This window comes from Coenobita brevimanus, chromosome 100 (assembly GCF_032717465.1).
Source record: "Coenobita brevimanus isolate Jiangsu-jjx chromosome 100, ASM3271746v2, whole genome shotgun sequence".
Lineage (NCBI taxonomy): Eukaryota > Metazoa > Arthropoda > Malacostraca > Decapoda > Coenobitidae > Coenobita > Coenobita brevimanus.
The window spans coordinates 1,595,731-1,617,500 of record NC_137053.1 but is presented as its reverse complement, the minus strand read 5'-3'; the positions used below and the strand labels follow the sequence as shown (position 1 = coordinate 1,617,500).

The 21,770-nt window shown below is 45.4% G+C and overlaps 1 protein-coding gene across 1 annotated transcript in view; it reads right to left on the bottom strand.

The window, feature by feature from the left end:
• LOC145414519 (uncharacterized) overlaps positions 1 to 21,770 on the bottom strand; it is a 239,615-nt gene that overhangs the window by 8,041 nt on the left and 209,804 nt on the right. The window contains exons 7-9 of the mRNA XM_080284042.1: positions 7,164 to 7,169; positions 5,431 to 5,455; positions 1,537 to 1,544 (exon numbers count right to left, since the gene is read on the bottom strand). Coding sequence (XP_080140168.1) covers positions 1,537 to 1,544; positions 5,431 to 5,455; positions 7,164 to 7,169 — 39 coding nt within the window. The remainder of the gene's footprint in view (positions 1 to 1,536; positions 1,545 to 5,430; positions 5,456 to 7,163; positions 7,170 to 21,770) is intronic.

Genomic DNA, 21,770 nt, shown 5'->3' with positions numbered 1-21,770 from the left:
GTGAGAGGGAGGAGAACAAGGGAAGGGAGTGGAAGGTAAGGGATAGAAAAGGAATGAGGGTAAGGATGAGGGGAGGGAAGAGAGGGGAAGGGAAGAGAGTAGGGGTGAGGAGAGGGGGATAGAATAAGGGAGGGGTGAGGATAGAAGACAATAGATGAGGTGATGGGGAGAGGGGGGACTGGGAAGTAATGGGAGGTAGGGGGGTGAAGGGATGAGAGGAGGGCGGGGCGAATAATGAAGGGGGATGGGTTGGGGTGTGGCAATGGGAGATTCATAGACCAAGGGATCACTGGAGGGAAGGAGGGAGGGAGAGAAGGAAGGAGGGAGGGAGAGAAGGAAGGAGAGAGGGAGAGAAGAGAGGAGAGAGGGAGAGAAGAGAGGAGAGAGGGAGAGAAGAGAGGAGAGAGGGAGAGGATAAAAGGGGACGAAGGAAAAAGGGAAAGAAGGAAGAAGTGAGGTGAAAGGGGGTGAGGGAAGAAGGGAGGAAAGGAGAGAAATAAATCAAGAGAAAATAAGAGAGGGGAGGAGGGAGAAAAGTAAGTGAAGGAAGGGCCAAGGAAGGAAAGAGAAAGACACAAATTGAGAAAATGAAAGTGAAAATGAGGAAAGAAAGGAAAAGAAAGACAGAAAGAAGACTAAGAATAAGAGAGAAAACAAGAGGATAAAAGAAAGAGGGGAAGGAAGGATTTAGGTAGTAGGGAAGAAGAGAGGAAGGGAGAAAAGAAGAGAAGAAAAAAAGAAAGTAGAGAAAGAAGAGAGGAAGGAAGGAAGGAAGGGGGTAAAGAGGGGAAAGGAGAAAATGGAAGAATGAGCGCAGGATGGGAGAGATGGGAAAGAGGATTGACAGAAGGGGAAACAGCTTATATCGTATTGAGAGAGAGAGAGAGAGAGAGAGAGAGAGAGAGAAACAGATAGACAGACAAACAAAAACAGAGAAAATTAAAGTAAGAAGAAATCTGTAAATGGAAGCGCAAGAGAGGAAGGGAAGGGAGCGACAGAATGAATCAGAATAAAGGGAGAAAGATAAAGAAGAAGAACGGAAGACGGGATACAGTGGAAGACATAAGAGAGAGGGAGGGAGGGCGAGAGAGAAAGCCAAAGAGGGAAGAGATGAAAATAGCTGAGCACTGGGGAGAGGGATTATTGGAAGATAGTAAGAAGGGGAGGGAATAACAGCCGGAGCTTAGTTAATAATTCTGGCAACTGCGTAAGGGATGAACAGGACTTGGAGGATAATGAACAGGGCAGCTGGTTTAGATTGAGGTGTATGTAAACGCAGACCAAGGCAGTGTTGATGTAATTCCTTTCTGATGTCTTTTCCACTCACACCACTACTGCCAACACCATACCATCAGGATCATTACTGCCAACACCACCTTCAGTGGCACCAAAAACACATAGGCTCCATTACTGCTAACCCCATCATTAACAACACAATCATTTTCACTTATGCCACTATCAGAAATGTTACTATTCCCAACACCATAAGTGCCTGTACATGTTTACTGGCACCACTACTATTGACACCACTATCACCTGCACCACTATCACCAACACCACTATCACCAACACCACTATCACCAGCACCACTATCACTGACTTGGGAAAATTTTGATACGTTTCTCTGCTCCCTCAGCCCTCTCCCTATCCCTCAAAAGGAGAGCGGTGGGCTGCAGAAAAAGAGTAACCTCAATCTGCAGTCCACCGGGCTCACGTTTCAGAGGAACCTGGGGCTACTACCACTACTACTACTACTACCACTACTACTACTACTGTTGTTGTTGCTGCTGCTGCTCCTACTTTTGCTGCTATTACTACTATTGCTACTACTACCACTAATACGACTACAATTACCACTCCTACTGCCACCACCACCACCACCACCACTACTACTACTGCTACTACTCCTGCTACTACTACGAAAACTAACGAAACGGCGAACGATGACTTACGAAACTCAGATACCCAACCTTCGTAGCCCAACAGATTTTCCAGAATATTATGCTCCGCTTTTATAATTGTTCGACTGTAACATGGAACGATACTCTTGTCCGCGACTTTCCTCGACCGATTGCCAGCGTAATTACGGTTAATTGGATGGCGGCTACCTGGTGATCATTAGTGCCTGTTAGTAGTGGTAATGAGTGTGTGTTGATACCGGGAGATAATCACTTCTACACACACACACACACACACACACACACACACACACACACACACACACACACACACCACAGATAGATAGATATTTACACACACAAAAAGCAGTGACACGTACAGACACAACCAGTCACAGTCATTAACACACACACACACACACACACACACACACACACATCACAGATAAATATTAACACATAAAAAGCAGTGACACGTAAAAACACAACCTATCACAATCATCAACACACACACACACACACACACACACACACACACACACACACAAACACACAAGTAGTTAGGAGACGGAAAAACAATCAGAATGGGAGGAGAAAGAAAAAGCAATCAGGATAAGAGATAAGATTAGGATGTGGAGGAAGACAGATTGCCAGGTCCCATAGATAATCACCTCGTTACAGCAGGCGGTAGTTAGCGAAAGAAACGATGCCGATAAGAGACAGGCTTGGAACACAGACCACAAGTAAAGATAATTCGATATATACACTGCTAATTCACACTGTTGGTAGCTGAAAGGATGAATTGCGAAAGATAATAATAATAATAATAATAATAATAATAATAATAATAATAATAATAATAATGATGATGATGATGATGATGACGATGATGTTGACAGTAGTAGTAGTAGTAGTTGTAATAATAATAATAATAATAATAATAATAATAATAATAATAGCAAAATTACACTTGAAATAAAATACGACGAGGGTATGGCACACCTAACCTAATTTTTCTACTATTTCACATTCAGTAATAAATAAATAAATAAATGAATAAATAAGATAAATAAAAAAATACCTTCTTTGTCTAAGATGCGTCAGAAACTCAACTTCAATTTTCTTCTTGCCATGATCCTGTTTCTTCATCAATACACACCTGAATCCTTTATCATCTCGTTTTTCAAGGTGTTTTTCTTGTGATTATTTACTTATTATATTAGGTTCTGCGAGGATGGACGTGCTGCACCGACCCTACTATTTCGTACGCAAGATGTGTTGTCGAAAAGAGGTCTTGCTTTTGACTCTGGTGATCGTGATGATGATGATGATAATGATGTTAGAAGTATTGGTATTAATATTAGTATTAGCTTTGTTGCTATCATTATTAGTATATTATTATTATTATTATTATTATTATTATTATTATTATTATTATTATTATTAAAACTGATAGCACTAAATATTACATCTGCAAGAAACATAGCACTATTTATATAACACAAAGTAACTAACGGTACTAAACACACACACACACACACACACACACACACACACACACACACACACGCACGCACACACACAAAACAGAGGGATATAAACACTAACAACATTCTTCTGTCCCAAGATTAACATACACATTTAACATCACTAAACCACGCAAACATTACCAAAGCAAAGTATAACATTAACATCACACCATATACTTGAGCAAATTATTATAATCACTGACACCACCAGAGAGAGAGAGAGAGAGAGAGAGAGAGAGCATCACTTAGTAACTACCACCATTATCATCATCATCATCATTAGTATTATTATTGTTATTATCACCATCAACAGCATCACCACGATAACAACGCCACCCACATTAGCTACCACCACCAAGAGATAGTGCCATCATCATCATCATCATCATCATCATCATCATCATCATCATCATCATCATCATCATCATCATCACTACGATAGCAACAACATCCACATCAGGCGTGGTTGTAGCCTTAATCTCTCTCTTGTTTAGATAAATTGAAATCAGATAAAGAGCGTGTTATCGTTCGTCATTAGGGGAACGGAGTGTCATGAGTACTGCAGTGGTGGGGTGATGGAGTGGGGGGGAGTGTGGTGCTGGAGTGGGGGGAGTGGGGGAGTGAGTGGAGTGGGATTTGTGTGGAGTATGTGTAGGGGAAAGATACTGAGGTGGAGGGATAGGAGTGAGGGGACCGTGAGGAAATGGGTGGGATGGGATAATGTGGGAGGTAGATGTGGGGGAATGTTGAGAGAGAGAGGAGGGGGGAGGATTATGGGGAATGAGTAGGGTAAGAGGTGGAGTGGGGATGAATGGGGATACGTGTGGAGGGAAGGGAGGGTAGGGAATGCTTATGGGGTGAGGAGGGGAGTCGAGGTGAATGAGAGCAATGCAGGGGGTAACAAGCGGGGTGGGGAGTGAATGGGGAGATGAAAGGGGTGAGAGGGGAGGGAGTGAGAGGAGGTACGAGGAGGAATGTAGGGGAAAAAGAATGGATTGAGAGGGGTAATGTTTGGGGAGATGGAGTGGGGTGCTTACGGAGGAATGTGAGGGAGTATTAATTGGTAGAGTGCGAGCAGAGATGAGGGGAGTAGCGGAGGGTGAGAAAGTGTGGGGAGAGATGAGAGCGGCGGATTGTGAGGGGGAGGATTAGTAGGGGTAGGGAAAGCATATTAGGGTGAAGGGAGGAGTGGACTGGGGTAGTGAATGGGTGTGGAGGGATTAGGGGAGCGAAGAGATGCTGGGGGGAGTTTAGGGTGAATTAGTTGGATGGGGGAGGGTTTATGGAGTGAGAGAGGGTGAGGGGAGGCGAGGGTGGGTGAAGGAGGTGTAAGGGTGAGAGGCGGTGAGGAGAGTAATGGAGGGAGACTTCAGACTGAATGGAGAGGGTCTAAGAGGTTGGACGAGGTGGGCGAGAAAAACAGAGAAATAAGACTGGGTGGGGAGAGTCTGGGGGGAAGTAAGGGGCGAGAAGGGGAGTACAGAAAGATGAGACGGTGAGGAGGAAGTAGTGAGAGGGGATGAGGGGAGGAAAGTGTTGGTGGAGAAGATCTAGGGGGAGAAAGAGGTTGAGGGGAAATGTTGAGGGATGATGAGTCTGTGGGGAGGTTTCGGTGAGAGTAGGGAGGATTGTGGGAGTGTATAGTGAGGTGAGGGGTGTTTAGAAGTGAATGGGGAGAAAACAGAAATTGGATACATTGATGGGGAGCGCTTAGGAGAAAAATGGGGTGAGAGGGGAGAGGTGTGGTGGCGAATTAGAGTGATGGGAGTGTTTGGGGATGAGAGGGAGCGAGGAGGCGGAATTTTGAGAGGAATTAGTGATTTGGGATTGCTTATGGAATGACACTGGATGGTAGAAGGACTGTGGAGGGGAAATAGAATGAGAGAGGGAGGAATAAAAGAATGGACAGAGTAGATGAGGAAGATTATAGTGGATATGAGAAGGTAAAGAGTACGTGTAAATGGAAGGTGGTTGGGTAAAACAGGGATTGGAGTGTTCGGTACGGGAATATGCAGAGAGTTGGGTGGACTTGTAAGGATGATATGAAACGTGGGGAAGTTTAGAGGGTGAGAGAGAAGGGAAGCAAGAAAGGGGTAAATTGGTACATGAAGGGAAGGACCGTAGGGAGTCATAAAAAGGATGGGGAAGAGTTGGATCTGATTGGAAAGTACGTAAACTATAAAGAGGATATAAGTTGATGGGGAAGTAAAGAGGGGAGAGGGAAGTAGTTATGGAATGAGGAGAGGGATGAAGGGAGGGAATACAGAAGTGGGGAGGAGAGCAGACGACAAGAAGATTAGGTGGGGAGGTGGGGAGAAGCTGTACTGGGGTGTTAAACTGCAAGGGAGATTGGGAGAAGAGGAACTGTAAGGATGATGCTGAGGGAAAAGAGAGAAAAAAGAGAAGAAAAACAGAAACTACACCCATAGGACTATATTAGAAACTAGAATCATTGGACAAAATCAGAATACACTCCTGTCATAAGCAACGATGTATTTCAAACCAACAAGGACAAAATGAGGACCAAACGCGCGACATAACAAAATGATGGAAAAGAGCGATTGGACAGAACACTAGGACAAATGAGGAGACACGGTGACTGGCCAGTGCTTGCGTTGAGGGGGGGACACGGACAAATGGTACGGGGTGGCTAAATTTATGGCAGATATAAAATTCACTTCATGATTGTGGCGTGTTAGGTAAATGAGGTTATCTGTCAGGGGGGGTGAGAGTGGATGTAATGATTGGTGGGGTGAGAGAGAGAGAGAGGGAGGGAGAAAGAGAGAGAGAGAGAGAGAGAGAAAATTATTGATTTGTTAACTGATTGTAAGAGAAAACTGATATATCTGTGCGCACACACAGACGCACACACATAAGCACATGCACACACACACACACACACACACACACACACACACATATACACACACACACACACACACACACATATATACACACACACACACACACACATACACACACACACACATGAACACATTAACACAAACGCATACATGTAAACACGCGGGCACCCTCACACTCTCATATATGTATACACATCACAATACACACACACACACACACACACACACACACACACATGCAAATCAAAACTCCTCACACACTCCCACACCTGTTACCCCACACCCGCCCACATCCACATACATTATCCACCTCCCCTCACACCTTCTACCCAGCTCATACACACACACTCACATCCACCACACACCCTTATCCACACCCAAACGTGCCATCCAGACCTGCTACCCACAGCTGTCACTTACCCTCACCTACACCTGACCCCCATCCCATTCCACACACCCACACTCCTCTCATCATATCTCCAATCCACAACTCATCTCCCACCCAGCCCTGCGACCCATACACACACCTGCCACCCTAACACACCTTCACCTCATCACACTTTCCACCCACAACACATCTTCCACACCCTCATTTACACATGAACTAAATCTACACCTTCCACTCAGCATCACCTTGCATGTTCACAGTAATTTCATCACACCTGCTCAATACATATATGCATTCAATCCACTCATCACTTTCCATCCCCACCCACACCCTCTATTCAGCATCATCCACCCACACCTGTTAGTCACCACCCACACACACCCCTCTTTACCATGTAGCCCACACACCCTCGCCCACACCTGTCGCCCACCCAAACTCAAACACACCTAGCATCTATACGCCCTTTCCCACCATCTAATTTCACCCACAGCTTCTACCCGTACCTTCTACCCACACCTGTCAGACAGATCCTCCCACGTGCCGCTCCCCACCAACCACCTTCACCCACACTCAGTAATCCTCACACCAACGAAACAACTTCCACCCAGCATCACCAACAAATGCCACTCAGCCCACCCAGAGGCCCCACACCCACACCCACACCCACTACTCAGCCCACTAAACCTCACCTTCACCTGCCAGCCAGCCCACCCACAGGCCTTCACGCCCACACCCACCCCCACACCCACCCCCAGCACCCATCACCCCCCACATGCCGTGCCGCCTCATCCATCACCGTCATCCATTACCAGGCTGCCCAGGTCAACCCCCACCCCTACCCCTCCCTTCACCCCTACCCATTCCCCCTCCTTGACCCCTACCCTTATCCCTATACTTACCCCCTCACTCTTACCCCAGTCCCTTGAGTCCCTCACCCCTCCCCTCCCCTCACACACTCCCCATCCCTATCTCCCACCCTGACCCCTACCGCTTCCCCACTATCATCCCCACTCATACCCTTCCCCCTCCCCCACCCTTACTTCCATTCCTACACAACACCCTCCCCCCTGACGCCCAACCCTCCCCCACTCATACACCTTGCCTTTCCCCTTACATTCACCCTCACCCTTGTCCCATCCCCCTTATCCCCATCCCCCCCTTACCCATATTCCCATCCTCCCCCTCACCCTACCCCTACCCTTTCCTCGACTCCCACCCCACTCCTCCCCCTACAACCCCACCCCCTGACCCCCAGCCCAACACCCACCCCCCACAGGGCCGCTCAGATCACACTGTCACTCTTGTCATGCTGGGTTGGAAGGCAGGACGGGGAGGGGAATGATGTGGCAATGATAGGGGGGAAGGAAGAGGAGGGGGAGAGGAATGAGTGAGGAGTTGAAAAGGAAGGAGAGAGAGAGAGGAATGATTGAAAAGAGGAAAGAAAAAAGAGAGAGAGAGAGAGAGAGAGAGAGAGAGAGAGAGAAAGTGAAATGAGTTAAGGAGATTAAGGGAAAAAAGAATGAATCAATGTTAACTGATAATAGACTGGAAATAAGGAGGCAAGGAGGAAAGAGAGGAAAGATATGGTAGAGTTAAATAAATAGGAGCGATAACACTAAATGGAGAGAGAGAAAGGAAACAGTGAAAGATAGAAGAACGGAAGGACAAAACGAAGTAAAAAAGATGCAATAATTTAGGAAAGAAAATGGGAAATCAAATGAAAAACGGAGGGAACAGGAATTATTTCAGACTTACAAACTCCACGTTGCTATTATTATTATTATTATCATTATTATTATTATTATTATCATTATTATTATTATGTGAAGTAGTAGTGGTGGCAGTAGTAGTATTTGTAGAAGTATTCAATTTCTAAAACAAATCACATCAGAGTTCATCCAGGAGGAAAATACTAAGTTCCAGTCCTGAATCATTTTACAGACTTCTTGCTTGCCACGCCCTTCTTCATCCACCCATTCCCCTCCTCTCCCTCAACACTACCCAATTGTTCCTCACGACTCTGCCTCACCACCCCCTATCCCCTCCAACTTACCCCTTCCCTTTCCCAAACTTACCCCAATGCCTCCAACCCACGACCCCCTTCAAACTTATCCTCTGCCCCCCCTCCCCCTTCCACTTCAACCCCTCAGACCCACATTCCCCCTCCTCCTCCAACTTCCCAAACCCCCAAACCTCTCCTTCTCTCCCCTCCAGCTCCTCATTTCCCTCTAAGTTCCTCTAACCCCACCCCACTCATTACGCACCCCCTCCCTCATACCTCAACCTTCATCTCCACATCACCATACTTTCCTTTCCTCATCATTTCTTCTTCCTTCACTGTCATCATCATTATTTTTGCATCATTATCACTGGGGGTATGTCATCATCATCATTATCATCTATTCTCGGCTTCGTTATCGTTAGTTGTATCATTTCTTTATCATCTTCTTCCTTTCAATATCTTTTACTATCTGCTTTATCGCCGTCCTTATTGAAATGTAGCCCTCACTTCCAGCACCTTCATCATCATCATTATTATTATTATTATTATTATTATTATTATTATTATTATTATTATTATTATTTGTCGTCATTTTTTCATATTATTATTTTCACTGTCTTTCATGGGTATTTCTTTTATTATGGTTTGAGTTTATGTCCACCAGAATCATAAATATACTCTTGACAAAATTTTTATATGCGCCACAGTCTTTAGCGTGTGTGTGTGTGTGTGTGTGTGTGTGTGTGTGTGTGTGTGTGTGTGTTTTAATATATACATATGTACATCAACTACCAAGAAAACAAAAATTATTAGCACAATATCCCTAACAATTATCATTATCGCCTCGTCTTGCAATATTTCGTTATTTCTTTATCAAAAACGTGACAGGAAGAAACCATTGTGTAAATAACCCATAAAAACCAAAGGAGGGAAGAAAATAGGTAATTGATATAGCCTGATGCAGCGATTTGTTTTTCTTTTTTCCTTTTTTTTTGTAATAGCGGTTCTCATTGGCGGTGTATTGAAGAGCGTGATGACCGTCATTAGGGAGGCTAACCGGGCCGCCAGCACAGCAATTAGCGGGGTTAATGAGTGGCCTGAGGGATAGGGTCGGCTAGGCTTCATGGCACATCACTCTCTTTTGCGGCCAATTTAATATTTTGGCTAACTTGCTTGCCTGGGGACGGGGGTGCAGGTGGGGGTGTCTTGGGAGGGGATGGGCTGTCTTGGGAGAAAGGGCTGTTGGCTGTCTTTGGGGTGGGTGGATAGGCTGTTGGCTTTCTAAAGTGTGGGTGAATAGGATGTAGTGTGTCTTCGTAGCATAAAGGAAAGGAAAGGGGCTGTTTAAAGAAATTACTATCGACTGTAGAAGAGAATGTCAGCTTTCTTTGGTGTGGGTGATGGCTGTCTAAGGCAAGGGCGTGTGGCTGTTTGGAAAAGATAAAGGAAAGGGGTGGTGGCTGTCTGTGGGGAAGGGGGGCAAGGGAGGGGATGGTGGAGAGGATGGTGTGTCTCTCTTGAAAGAAGGTTGGGTGGGAATGGGTGGTAGTTGTGTTGAGAAATAGGGATAACTATTAAAAAGATATGAGGGTGACTGTTAGCTGTCTAAAGAAAAAGTTATATTGGCTTTCTAAAGATGAAGTTGTGACCCTGCTTGAGTGAATTTGCCGTCATAAGAAAAGGGATGTCAGCTGTCTTGAGAAAAAGGGTATATCAGCTGTCTTAAAATTGGGATATTACCTGTCTTGAGAAAAGGGGATGTCTTAAAAAGGGAGGCAGGGCTGTCGGCTGTCTTCGAAGGCGGGGGACGGGGGGTGAACTATCTGCTGTCTTCGTCGTGGTGGACTAATTGGGGTGATTAGGGCTGTTAAGGACCATAATCACTGCCATAGTAACTCTGATAATACCATGCTCAATATTTTCACCCCGAACATAAATGGTAAATGTTATGAATTCACTAATTATCGAAGCGTCAACATTACTAAATTATTATGGATCATCACCGCCTCTAATTGCACTAACTAAAGCCTAATTAGTCCAGCCTACCCCATCAAATGTCATGCTATTGCGTTAATTATCAATATTAGTGGATATTTTTCTCAATGTGTTAACTCCTCCCAAAACATTATGATTCAGAGTTTAATGTAGGGTTATTATTATGTCGAATACGTTGTTGTTAATCTTCTGTCATCTTTCCACAATTTTTACTTAACCCCTTCATGGTCAGAACAACTCTAGCGCTGTATTCTATTTAACGCCAGACATTTAGCTGCATGTGAGTGAGGTTGAGAGGGGAGAGGGAGGGGGAGACTGAGAATGAGTTGGAGCGATGGAGTAGAGAGGTATATGAGAGAGGGGGAGTGTGAGTTGTAGGGAAGGCACCGAAATCACATGGGACAGAGCGACATGGAGGAGATTTGTTTGTGGCCACCCCTTACGAGATTAGGGCGTCTGGCTATAGATAGATAGACAGACAGACAGATAGATAGCTGAGAGTGAGTTATAAGAAGCTGAGAAAGTTAAATTAAAATTACAATGGACTTTTTAGCTTAATAGTCACACTCTCACCAAACCCTGGAAATTGCCCCACATATTACCCCAATCCCCACCACACCATGCGAAGGGTCACATCGTTTCCTGGCCTGACCTCCGGGGCGTGACCTGGCGTGCGAGAGGGAGCAGAGTGGTGGGGGAGGGGGGGGGAGCGTTGTGACCCCCTCGTGGCCACCTACGGGGTCAAATTAGTGTGGGCGTGGCGAGGGGGGTCATGGGAGGCTGAAGGGTGTCATGAAGCTAAACCACACCAGGCGAGGCTAACGGAGGAGGGAGAAGGGGTTACAGGGAGGGAGGAGGGAGTTATGGGGAGAGGGGAGGGGGTTATAGGGAGAGGGGAGGGGGTTACAGGGAGGGGGGAAGGGGGAAATTACAGGGAGGGGGAGTTATAGAGAGAGGGGAGTGCAATTAGTAACACACCCGACTCACTCCTTTTCCGTCCATCTCTCTAAAGCAAGTGTTAAGCGGTGCCCCTCAGTCCTTCCTCTGTGCACCTAGTCAACTCCTGAATTATCTACCTGAATCTGCATTTCCCTCTGCCTATGACCTCCAGTCTTTTAAATACAGTCGGTCCAGGCATCTTGAAATAAAAGGTCCTTTATTCTTGCTCGTTTTAACTTTTTTTTTTTTTTTGAAGAGATAATTTTGCGCAGGTTGCCAGCTTTCGATTTTTCTTAGCATAATTGGGCATTAAGCCATGAGAAAAAAAAAAAGACAAAAAGAGAAATAGAACCAAGTCAGAGAGACATATTATTTGTCTGACGTGTATAAAAAAAGGAAAAGAGAAAGTAATTTATGTATATATCTGTGAATGATGCAGATAGACAGACAGATAGACAAGCAAATGGGCGCACAGGGAAAGACAGACGCAGAAACAGACAGACAACACATCAAGGCAAGAGTGACGGAGGGGTGTAAGACAGAGAGAGAGAGAGAGAGATGGAGAAATAGAGCCAGAGAGGAAGAGAGGGGATGGTTTGTGAGTTAGGGTGAGGGGACAAGAGCGAGGTATTACGATGCTCAGGGTAATTGGGTGAACGGGGAAAGACACCTCCAGAGACGTATTGAGGCGAAGGATGAAGGCAATATTAAGCCGGAGAGGAGATCCCGGAATTAACATACTAATTTACGAAGAAAGGACGGGCAGGAGGGAGGGCGGCTGCTGCGATGGTGGATAATGAGGGATAAAGTAGCAGTGGCAATGATGCCTCTTCACTCCTGACAAGCACGCACCTCTCGCATACATTCCCGTAATTTCTCGCAAGATTAAAGTTGACTCAGTCCCCTTCCTTATCTAGGTCTTTCCTAAACTAAATCAGACAGTCTAGAAGGAAATTAATCTAGAGAATTCCGTTGCCCTGAAGACATTGGTGAAAACTGTCCTATGATTTTAAGAATATTTTCCGTCTCGCAGGATCTGATGAAGGTGGCGAAAATTAACCCATAAAATGAATTCTCGGGGTCAGTGGGTTAATTATTTTGCTGTTTTTACTCTAACTTGGCCTAATATTGCCATCCCTCCATCTTGAATGCTCCGCTGTGACAATATTTTAACACTCGAATATTGTGCTAGGAACGAAGAGGTGATCTTGAAGGGATGTAGAGCAGTAGCATTGTCTTTTTCTGCGACTCAGCTACGTGTGTGTGTGTGTGTGTGTGTGTGTGTGTGTGTGTGTGTGTGTGTGTGTGTGTGTGTGTGTGTGTGTGTGTGTGTGTGTGTGTGTGTGTGTGTCGATGGTTGTGATTGGTTGCGATTGTACGTGTCACTGCTGTGTGTGTGTGTGTGTGTGTGTGTGTGTGTGTGTGTGTGTGTGTGTGTGTGTGTGTGTGTGTGTGTGTGTGTGTGTGTGTGTGTGTGTGTGTGTGTGTCATTGGGTGGCAACAGAGCGTGACAATCAAGGGCAGGGGTACGTTGTTTACACCTCCCTAGTGGAGAGGTCAGGGGAGGTGTCACTGTGGAGGGGGGATGCTTATTAACCCCTTGTGCCCCTTACCACACCACAACCACCACCACAATCACACCACCACCACCACCCCACCACAATCACACCACCACCACCACCCCACCACAATCACACCACCACCATAATCACTCCCTGTCACCCCATTTCACTCTCACCTCACCCTATTACATCACTACTACACACACACACCTCATCCCATCTCACTATTAACACAACCCCTCCCTTCCCCAACTCACTCCTATCCCACCCCAACATAACCCCTCTCACCCCTTCCCATCTATACATCAACCCATTTCACCCCACGACACCCCAATCACCCCTCACCCCTCACCAAACAGCCTCTCTCACATACATACATACATACACAAAATAGGAACAGATACATTCATATTTACCTACATATATATCCATACATATAAATACGTACATGCAATTGCAAACACACACAGGTACAGACACACAAAGCATGATACACAGAGGACAAAATCATACGCAAAACTCTCTCTCTCTCTCTCTCTCTCTCTGTCTCTCTCTCTCTCTCTCAATCTGTGAAATTTCTGGTCCCTATACACACTGACCTCCCTCGTTCATCCGTCTTTGGTCAGGTCATGTGGTCAGGTCACGGGGAAGGTGTGACGTCATGCGGAACTGGAGGGAGGGGGGGAATAGAGAAGGGAGGGGCGTGGGAGAGCAAGGGGGGAGGGGGAGGGGAAGGCAGGCAGGTGGGGTATGGTAAAGGGAGGCGTGAGAGAGAAGGGTTGGTTGGAAATGGGGAATGTACAGAGAGAGAGAGAGAGAGAGAGAGAGAGAGAGAGAGGGAGAGAGAGAGAGAGAGAGAGAGAGAGGGAGAGAGAGAGGGAGAGTCTAAAAAGGTAATTAACATGAGGAAAAGAAACATACCTAAAAACAACGAGGTAAGAACGAGAAACTACTAGTGAATGAGGTAACGCAAAAGAACAGAAAACGAATGAGAGAGAAAGGGATAGCTAACCTAGATATTTCGCAGGAAAATTAAAAAGAAAAGCAGAATCTAGATTAAAATACGAGATGACGCAGCAGGAGGGAAATAGCAACGTCGGAAAATGTGACGTAGATGAGTGTGGGGGCGGAAGGAAGGTGTGTTTGTTTATGCTCACTGAGACGAACAGGTGACGAGAAGGATATGCCGAAGAATGTGATTGGAAGAAGGAGGAGAAGGAGAAGGAGGAGAAGAAGAAGAAGAAGAAGAAGAAGGAGGAGGAGGAGGAGGAGGAGGAGGAGAAGATGAAGATGATGGCGACGACAACGACGACGAAGACGAAAATGACGGCGACGACGACGACGACTACGATGACGACGAAGGAAGAAGTGGAAGAAGACAACGATGACTACTGTGTTACTGATTTATTTTATTAAATTATTTTATTTAATTATTTTACTTGTCGTATTACATTCCTTATTATTTTTTAATTATTTTATTTTATTTAATTTCATTTACTTATTTCATTTATTTACATATTTATATTATTATTTTACTAATTTTTTTTATTTGTTTTTATTATTTTTAGTACAACATTACTATCTCGAAATTATTATTACTTAGAACAGGATTTTTTTCTTAGTTAAAGCTTTCATTTTTCCATTTCAAAAATTTTTCCAATGATAAAAAAATATAATCGCCCATAGGTAGCAAAATTAAAGTCACAAAACTAAAAAAAAAAAAATGTTAATGAGGGACTAAATCGCCATCGCGAAGTTGTTAAGACACATTCGAAATAATTAGAGTTTACTTCACGGCGAGTTAGTAGAGGAGATGGATTTCCTGGGTGGCAAATTACTGTGCGTGTGTGTGTGTGTGTGTGTGTGTGTGTGTGTGTGTGTGTGTGTGTGTGTGTGTGTGTGTGTGTGTGTGTGTGTGTGTGTGTGTGTGTGTGTGTACAAGTAAAAAGAGAAGAATGGGATATTGGATTATGATGATGATGATGATGATGATGATGATGATGATGCGAGAGGAAAATTGTGAAAGTAGATGACGATGATGATGATGATGAAAGACGTATAGTGTAAAGTGAATTTAGGTGATGATGATGATGATGATGATGATGAACAGGAAGAGGAAGAGACATATGGAAAAAAAAGAGGAGAGGTGAGAAGAGCTGACGGAGAAAACGGAAATGTGGAGAAAGAGATACATGGGAGACTAAAGAAAGGAGGAGGCAGAGCAAAAGTAACTCCTTCTTCTTTCTCTTGTATTTTTCCTTTTTCATATTCCTTCCTTTCCCTTCTCTTTCTCCTTTTCCTTGCTTTGTTATATTGTCCTTAATTCTTCTTGTTCTTTCCTCTTCCTTTCTCTTTGCATTTCCCCCTTTCCTTTCATTCAGGTTCGTTTTTCCGTCTTCTTGCATTTCCTTGTCCTCTTCCTCCTCTTCCTCCTCCTCCTCCTCCTCCTTCTCCCCCTCTTCCTCTTCCCCCAATCATCCTACTTCTCTTCCTTTTCATTTTTCTCCTCAACCGCTTCCAACATTTCGATTTCCTCTTCCTTATAACCTCTCTCCCCTCCTCCTCATCATCTTACTCCCCCTCCACTTCCTCCCCCTCCTCCTCCTCCTCTTCCTCCATGTGTGCGACGGCTCACTTGCCACCCTTGCTAATGATGTGGATGGTAATGAGACTAAGAGGGCCCACCCACTGACACAAACTTCCTCCCTTCCTTCCATCTTCTTCTTCGCCTCCATCTTTTCTCTTCCCTTTTTTCTCCGCTTTCTTCCCTTTTATTTTCTTCCTTTCCCTTTCTTTTCTCTTCCTTTTCTTTCTTCCTTCTCTCTCTCTCTCTCTCTCTCTCTCTCTCTCTCTCTCTCTCTCTCTCTCTCTCTCTCTCTCTACTCTTCCTTTTTCTTCTTCCTCCTTTACTTTTCATTCTGGTCTTCCTCTTCCTCCCTCATGACTCCTGATGTTTTTCCCTCCCTTCCATCTCTTCAGTCCTCTCCTTCTTCCTCCTTTTTCTAGTCTCTCTCTTTCTTCTTCCTCTTCCTAGTCCTCCTCTTCCCATACATCTTTTACTTCCTCATCCTCCCTAAGATCCTCCTCTACCCTCTCTTTCATCCTCTTTTTCTGTTATGTTCCCTTCTTTCCTCGTCTCTTCCACTTTCCCTATCTGTCTCCTCTTCCTCGTCTACTCTCTCACTGTTCTTCCTCCTCTTTAACATTTTTATCTTCTTCTCTTCCCCATGTTCCTGTCTCTTCTTTCTCCCTTCCATATTCCCTTCTCCTCCTCCCTTCCCTCGTCCTTTCTCCTTGTCTTCGCTTGCCTCTCTCTCTCATCATCTTATTTTCTAGTGCTTCCTAACCTCCTCTAGTCCACAGAGCTCCCTTTTTCCTGTTCCTTTGCCCCAAATATCTATTCATCACTGCTCAACGTCGCCTCTCTCCCCCTTCCGTTACCATCACCCCAACCCCCACCTCTCCATCACCCCTCCTTCCCACGCCCCTCCTAAAATGTTACAGACAATGAACACAACAAGAAGATGAACTCCAGACGCACCCCTTCTCCCTTCCTCAGATTCCCACGCTCTGACCCCTGTTGACCTGCCTTCGCCTGTGATGACCTCGGTTCTGTCCAGCCTTGCCCTCCCCTGCCCTAATTTCCCCTCCCCTCCCTTGCCCTCCCTTGCCTTTCCCTGCTCTGCCCTTCCCTGATCCACCCTTCCCATTCCTTCCTTACCCTGCGTTAATCTACCCTGCCTCATCCTACCTTACTCTCGTGCTTACCTGGCCCTGTGTTAATTACTTCTTCCCTATTTTACCTGCCTTGTCATGGTCTTATCTCACCTGAGTCTGTCCTGCATTTCCTAGTATTACATTACTTTGCTTTCCCTTCCCCTGTCCTGCAATACCCTACCTTACATAACTCTATCTTATCGTCCCTGTCCTGCCTACCTTGTCCCACCTAATTTTCCCTTCCCTCAAACTCTGCCCTGAGGTACCCTGCCCACCCTACCTCACCCTTCCCTATCCAGCCCTTCTCTACCACGCTATTCTGTACTGCATCCCTACCCTATGCTTTGACCTGACCTGCTGTGTCCTTGTGACCTCGTGTGACCTGATGCCGCTAACAAGGCCCGTCTCAGTGTTAACCCCTTGAAGCTGGTGACCTTTTTTTATTCTTGTTATTTCTAGACTATTTACCTAATGAGAGATTTTTCGTATGAGAGAGATCAGATAAACTCTCCATGAATCCCTTCACTGCAAGAAGTCTAATCTGAGCTGAAGAAAATCGTCCGGAGGGAGCAAGAATAAGTGTGAGAAGTGTATCATCGTCCTGAGGGGGTTAATTGAGCGGCTTTGGGGGGAGGGGCTTTTCACTAAGGGGCGGTAGAGCCAGTGCAGCGATTTTGTTGCTAGATTTCATAATTCCAATTTAGCGACAAGTGATGGTTTTACGGAGATAATTACCCCAGCTTTAGCGATAGTCTTATAATTACAGTGATATTTCTTAGCTATTTTCTCAAGATTTTATGTGCTTAGTCACTTTCCAACACCTTTTTGAGAGCAAGTTCATAGATGCCAACTGAATCTGGCTTCGTAATTCTGCTTACAATGACCAGAAAGCGACACACAAGTTTTTATCTCGCTCGTATTTCGCTCGTTGTTTGCTCATATATTCCGTCATCATCATCATCATCATCATCATCATCATCATCATCATCATCATCATCATCATCATCTCGACAGACTCATGTAAAGATGTAATAAGTTTTTTTCATTATTATTATTATTATTATTATTATTTTATGCGATTTTTTAGAAACTGTCTCATTCTGTAGTTCGGTCTTAAGGTTGCAGCCCTTGTGCGCGTCTCAAGTTTTTGTTTCAATATGTAGTAATTATTTTCTTCATCTCTCTCTCTCTCTCTCTCTCTCTCTCTCTCTCTCTCTCTCTTTATCTCTCTCCGTGGGTGTTCCCGTCTCCCCTCGTGGACGTGACAACTGCCCTCACCCTCACACCTCGACACGGAAGCAGCTTGTCACAGCGAGAGAGAGAGAGAGAGAGAGAGAGAGAGAGAGAGAGAGAGATGCAGAAAGATATATTTATACTCATACATAGAGATATACACTGATACACTGACAGATAGAATGATAAATAGATAAATAGCTAGAGAGAGAGAGAGAGAGAGAGAGAGAGAGAGAGAGAGAGAGAGAGGAAAGAAGGGACGGAAACGCAAAGGGAAGTGGGGGAATGGGGAAGGAGGAGGTGAGGGATAATGAGATGAGGGGAAAGAGGGCATGTGAAATGAGAAGGAGGGCATAAATGAGGGTAAGATGAGGGGAAGGAGGAAGTGCTAGAGGAGGGGGAGGAAGAGGAGGGAGGAGAGTGAAAGGAAGAGGAAGAAGGGAGTAGAACAGAGCAATGGAAGAGGAAAAGAAGGAAGGGAAACAATGGAAGAGAAGAGGAGAAGAGAATAAGGGAGGAGGAAGGGGAGGAAGAAAAGACGAAAAAGATGAGGAAGAGAAGGCAGAAGTGGGAAAGAGGATGAAAAGGGAAGAGATACAAGGAAGTAGGAAAGGAAGAAGAGAAGAGGGGGGAAAGAGACAGATGAAGAGGATAAGCAAAGGAAGAGGAGGAGAGGAAGGGAGGAGTGACAGGGGAAGAGGAAGAAAGAGGAGAAAGAGAAGTAAAGGGAAAGAGGAAAAGGGCGAGGAAGGTGGTGGCCGAGTGGTTAGAGAATTCATCCGCTGTCTGAAAGGATAGGAGTTCGATTCCGGAGTAGAGCAGGAAATAATTTGTGGATTTGAATTTCGCAAAAACACACTTTACTTAACACACACGCACACACACACACACACACACACACACACACACACACACACACACACACACCGGCATGTTATGAAAATACCCCAGATAATACCACACACACCAGTCCTGAATGAGAACGGCCTAGGATGTATTCAGTAGGCTACGGACGGAGGATGTTTGTTCCGAAGTGGCGGCATGTGAAGATGTAAGGCATGTAGGGAACTGCTAGGCCTCAGGTAAAGGGATATCAAGTCTACACCCAGAGTAAGAGAGAGAGAGAGAGAGAGAGAGAGAGAGAGAGAGAGAGAGAGAGAGGAGGAATGAAGAAAGGGGGTCACTGAAAATAAAGAGGGGGAAGAGAGAACTGAGGATAAGAAGCAGGAAGAGGACGGAGAGAGAGGATAAAAAAAGAGGAAGGAATGTGACAGAAGACGTGTAAAGAGAGCGAAAAAAGAGAGAGTGGAATAAAGAGGAGAGCAAGAGAGGGTGGCGAGGGGAGACAGCCACTTCCCCTCTCTTTAGCCGTGACAGACAGACAGATAGACAGTTGGCATTACATCCGCATTTTTGGCCACTTACTTTACCTGAGAGAGAGAGAGAGAGAGAGAGAGAGAGAGAGAGAGAGAGAGAAATAGATGTTAGTAGTGTGTCCCTTCAAATGTTAGCCTCTGTTTCTGCCTCGTTGTTTTTATTTGATTTTTATGCAAGGAAGAAAGAACCAAAGGCCACCGATGACACGTATAGCCTCTAACACACGCAGATATACGACGCCTTCACGTGGTGGCACCGAAATGACTGGTTGGTGGAGCTGCCCGGTTATACAAACGTCCCTTAACTTCCTCCTTATCCTGTAGTCCACAGGGTTCACGTTCAGATGAGCCTGGGGGGTTGCTAATAAAGCTTCTACGACTAAAATACTTCGACTTTCACATGCATCACTGTCACCATAAACGCTCCTTGCCTATTCGTACTTCACCAGCATGGGAAAGACTTAACTCAGCTCGTCACTCTCCCGAAAAACTCCGGTCCTGTACTGAATCACATATGGACTGTTAAAATCACCATTACTCTCTCTCTCTCTCTCTCTCTCTCTCTCTCTCTCTCTCTCTCTCTCTCTCTCTCTCTCTCTCTCTCTCTCTCTCTCTCTCCCAGGTGGTCTGAGGAAGGGGGGAGGGTTAAGAGGGTCGGAGTGTGAGGGTCGTTAAGGGTCGTGGCCCCTAGTTGGCAGGCATGAGAGAGAGAGAGAGAGAGAGAGAGAGAGAGAGAGAGAGAGGAATAATGACAGAAAGATGCACTCTCTTTTTTTATTTTTTTGTAATCCTGTGTTGAATACATGTATTTTCTGGACGTAGTAATTTTAGGCTCTTGTGTTGGCAGTTAGTGTGTGTGTGTGTGTGTGTGTGTGTGTGTGTGTGTGTGTGTGTGTGTGTGTGTGTGTGTGTGTGTGTGTCTGGGAGAATGCCATGCTAACTTCACACCTCATACACTCATCATCATCATCATCATCATCATCATTATTATTATTATCGCCATCATCATCATCCCACAAGACAAAAACCCCTCCCAACAACTCTCTCTCTCTCTCTCTCTCTCTCTCTCTCTCTCTCTCTCTCTCACACACACACACACACACACACCATCATGTAAATACACTCAATAATGACCTGCTCTGCTGACGGCGGCACTGATAACTGTATTGTGGAGCTGCCGTAGTTATTGTATTCCCGACTACAGCGATTTATTGACCGAATTATTGCTCTCATAATTATTCAGGGGCAGCACATAATTGGGATCAGTTTTATATGCACTGTGTATGCCGGGACAGATTATGGTGCGTGTGTGTGTGTGTGTGTGTGTGTGTGTGTGAGTGTGTGTGCAGTAGTCTATGAGTACACTGAAAACTTGCATGGGTATTGTACGAGAGATGTGTGAGACAGGGGAGAGCCAGGGTGTTTGTGTGTGTGTGTGTGTGTGTGTGTGTGTGTGCGTGTGTGTGTGTGGTAATAAAGTGTGCGGCAACTGTGTGCTTTATGTGCTGCTTGTCAATCACTCTTTTTGGTGGCGGCGTTTATGTGTTTATGCTTGGTTTTATACTAGGCATAGCACACACACACACACACACACACACACACACACACACACACACACACACACACACACACACACACACACACACACACACACACACACACACACATTCCTATTATGTATATAAGGAACGTGTGTGTGTGTGTGTGTGTGTGGCGCCATAGATTGAAATATTGGCTTACTATACTTCGTTAACGAGCTATTACGATGATATGCACATCCCCAGAGACAGGACCCACTGGCGTAAATGCAAATTCTCCTACTAGTAATAATTCTAAATATGTGCTTATAACTTGAGAACATATCCTCTATAGGCATAATCTCTGTGGTCAACTGGACACTGATATCAGCATTTAAGAGCTCTCAGCGCCGCACTAGCATTCACCCTTATAACTCACAAACCTCTGCTAAGAATTGACTAGGCATAAGGAAAGTAACCACCCCTTCTTTCTACAGAGTATCCTCCCCTCCCTGCGCCCCCCATCCCCCATTCAGAAGCCTCATTGAGCGGGCGGGGCAGGATGGGGGGAGGTTGCAAGACAGGAATCACGCATTTCTGGCACGGAAGCTGAGAGACAATGAGAGAAAACCTGAATGGGCGTGTGTCATCTTACTCCTGCTGGTGGGGGGTGGAATTTAAGGTGCTATAAACTTGAAGGAGGGGATGGGGGAAGAGAGTGGTGTGAGGTGGAGAGAAGAGGCGGTGTGA